General features: G+C 42.2%; 1 protein-coding gene across 1 annotated transcript in view; it reads left to right on the top strand.

The window, feature by feature from the left end:
- The window catches only part of LOC106872542 (WD repeat and SOCS box-containing protein 1), a gene marked incomplete at its 5' end in the record, with an annotated part of 9,347 nt that overhangs the window by 2,121 nt on the left and 4,914 nt on the right, over window positions 1–2,312 (top strand). The window contains 2 exons of the mRNA XM_014919566.2: window positions 3–49; window positions 317–552. Coding sequence (XP_014775052.2) covers window positions 3–49; window positions 317–552 — 283 coding nt within the window. The remainder of the gene's footprint in view (window positions 1–2; window positions 50–316; window positions 553–2,312) is intronic.

Here is a 2,312-nt window from a genome sequence, read left to right as displayed (position 1 = left end):
GCCGTCGGAGTTAGTTCCGGCAGAATCCAGCTGTGGAATGCCTACAGTGGTTTGTACATTGTTGTTGTTGATGTTGATGTTGTTTGTTGATGTCATTGCTATGGTTTTGCTGCTGACTGTTGTCACCACCACCACTGCTGCTGGTGTTGCAGTTGTTTCTGTTTCGTTGGTATTGTTGTTGTTGTTACTGTTGTTTTTGTTGTTGTGGTTGCTCATATAGCAGCTGCTGTTGTTGTTGTTGTTGCTTATTTTTGTCGTTTCTCTGTCAGTCTCTGCGTTCCCTCTCACGCCCCTCTTCTCTCCGTCTGCAAAACAGGACACCTGCTCCTCTACCTCCACGACCACACCAAACAAGTCGGTTGCCTTGATTTTGCTCCCGACGGCAGCTTAATCCTGCTGTCTGGTTCCAATGATGGTACCCTAAAGTTCTGGGACCTCAACGATGATGGGAACATGACCCACACACTTCAGATGCCGCTACACAGCACCGTGCACTGTTGCAAGTTCTCTCCGCAAGCCAACTACCTCGCTGCAACTGGCACCAACAGACTGGTAAGTTGTCCTCTTTACATATCTCTTAACTGGCTGCAGCCATGCGTGGCCACCGCCACTGCCCATGATCTATACACAACCTTGCGACCTTGGAGACCTGACCAGAAGGCTTACAAAAAAGTGAACTCTGCTAAAGGTGGCGGTGATGGCGGTGGCCTAGCCCCCTTTCCCCAAAATTTTCAAGGCTTTGTACCTAGAATAGAAATAATAATCATTATCATTTTTAACCCTTTCATCACCAACCCGGTTGAAACCGGTTCTGGCTCTGTAGAACAAATGTCTTGTTTTCAAAAGTTCTGAATTAAAATCTTCCTCCAAACCTTAGTCACAATTTATGTTCCTAACACTAGCTTAATGATAACCAAGTTATTTTACTAAATCCTTTGTTATATTTAAAACTAATTGAAAGAAACACAGAGCATCTCAACAGAAATAGGATAACAAAAGGGTTGAGAAGAAAAATAATCAGCAGAAGACATGAGAGAAGGAGACCTCAATGTGGTCACTCTATATGCTAGAAATAACAGCCTCAATTTCCTTCAATCCACACCCTTCCAACTGCTTCTTGTGTCCATCTGCTCAAATGTAGAGGTGTTTTTAACCCTTTCAATACCAACCTGACTGAAACCACCTCTGGCTCTATAGTACAAATGTCTTGTTTTCCTAAGTTTTGAATTAAAATCTTCCACCAAACCTTAGTCACAATTTATGTTCCTAACACTAGCTGAATGATAACGAAGTTATTTTGCGAAATTCTTTGTTATATTTAAAATTAATTGAAAGAAACAGAGCATCTCAAAATAAATACGGTAACGAAAGGGTTAAGGCAGCAAGCTGCCAAAACTGTTAGCATGCTGGGCGAAATGCTTAGCAGCATTTTGCTTGTCTTTGTGTTCTGAGTTCAAATTCTGCCGGAGTCAACTTTGCCTTTCATCCTTTCCGGGTCGATAAAATAAGTACTAGTTACGCACTGGGGGTCGGCGTAATTGACTTACCCTCTTCTAGAAATTGCAGGCTTTGGGCCAAAATTATAAATGAATATATGCTTTCTCTCTCTCTCTCTCTCACTCTTTCTCTCTCTCTCTCTCTCTCTCTCTCTCTCTCTCTCTCTCTCTCTCTCTCTCTCTCTCTCTCTCTCTCTCTCTCTCTCTCTCTCTCTCTCTCTCTTTCTCCCTCCCTCCCTTTCTTTTTCTTTTCCAACTGAGAGAGAAAGGAAGAGAGAGAGAGAGTTGGTGGTGAAGTGTTACAAAGGCTAGAACAGGGTTAATGACTAGAGAAGAATAGAGCGACTGGGAATGGCATGGAACAAATATTAAATATCAAACAATGATGTAGCAATTTGACTGTTTCCACACCGCATGCATATGTGTGCACACATCCATGTACACATATGCACACACAAACACTTCTTTAGAAAGGCCTCCTGCAGACAAAAGAATCACAGTGTACCCACACCTGTTTGTACAAAACTAAACGAGGTTTTTATTTCTTACTTCCTATTGTTCGTTTTTTTTTTTTTAATGTTGAACTTTTGCTGTTTATACATTTATGTAAGTCTTACTTCTCCCAAATTGATTTGTATGCACAGGAGTGGCTGTGTGGTAAGTAGCTAGCTTACCAACCACTTGGTTCCGGATTCAGTCCCACTGCGTGACACCTTGGGCAAGTGTCTTCTACTATAGCCTTGCGCTGACCAAAGCCTTGTGAGTGGATTTGGTAGACGGAAACTGAAAGAAGCCCGTCGTATATATGTATGTATA

This window comes from Octopus bimaculoides, chromosome 28 (genome assembly GCF_001194135.2).
Source record: "Octopus bimaculoides isolate UCB-OBI-ISO-001 chromosome 28, ASM119413v2, whole genome shotgun sequence".
In the NCBI taxonomy this organism is placed as follows: Eukaryota; Metazoa; Mollusca; class Cephalopoda; order Octopoda; family Octopodidae; genus Octopus; species Octopus bimaculoides.
The sequence above is the reverse complement of the archived record's forward strand: the minus strand, read 5'-3'. Positions and strand labels throughout refer to the sequence as shown.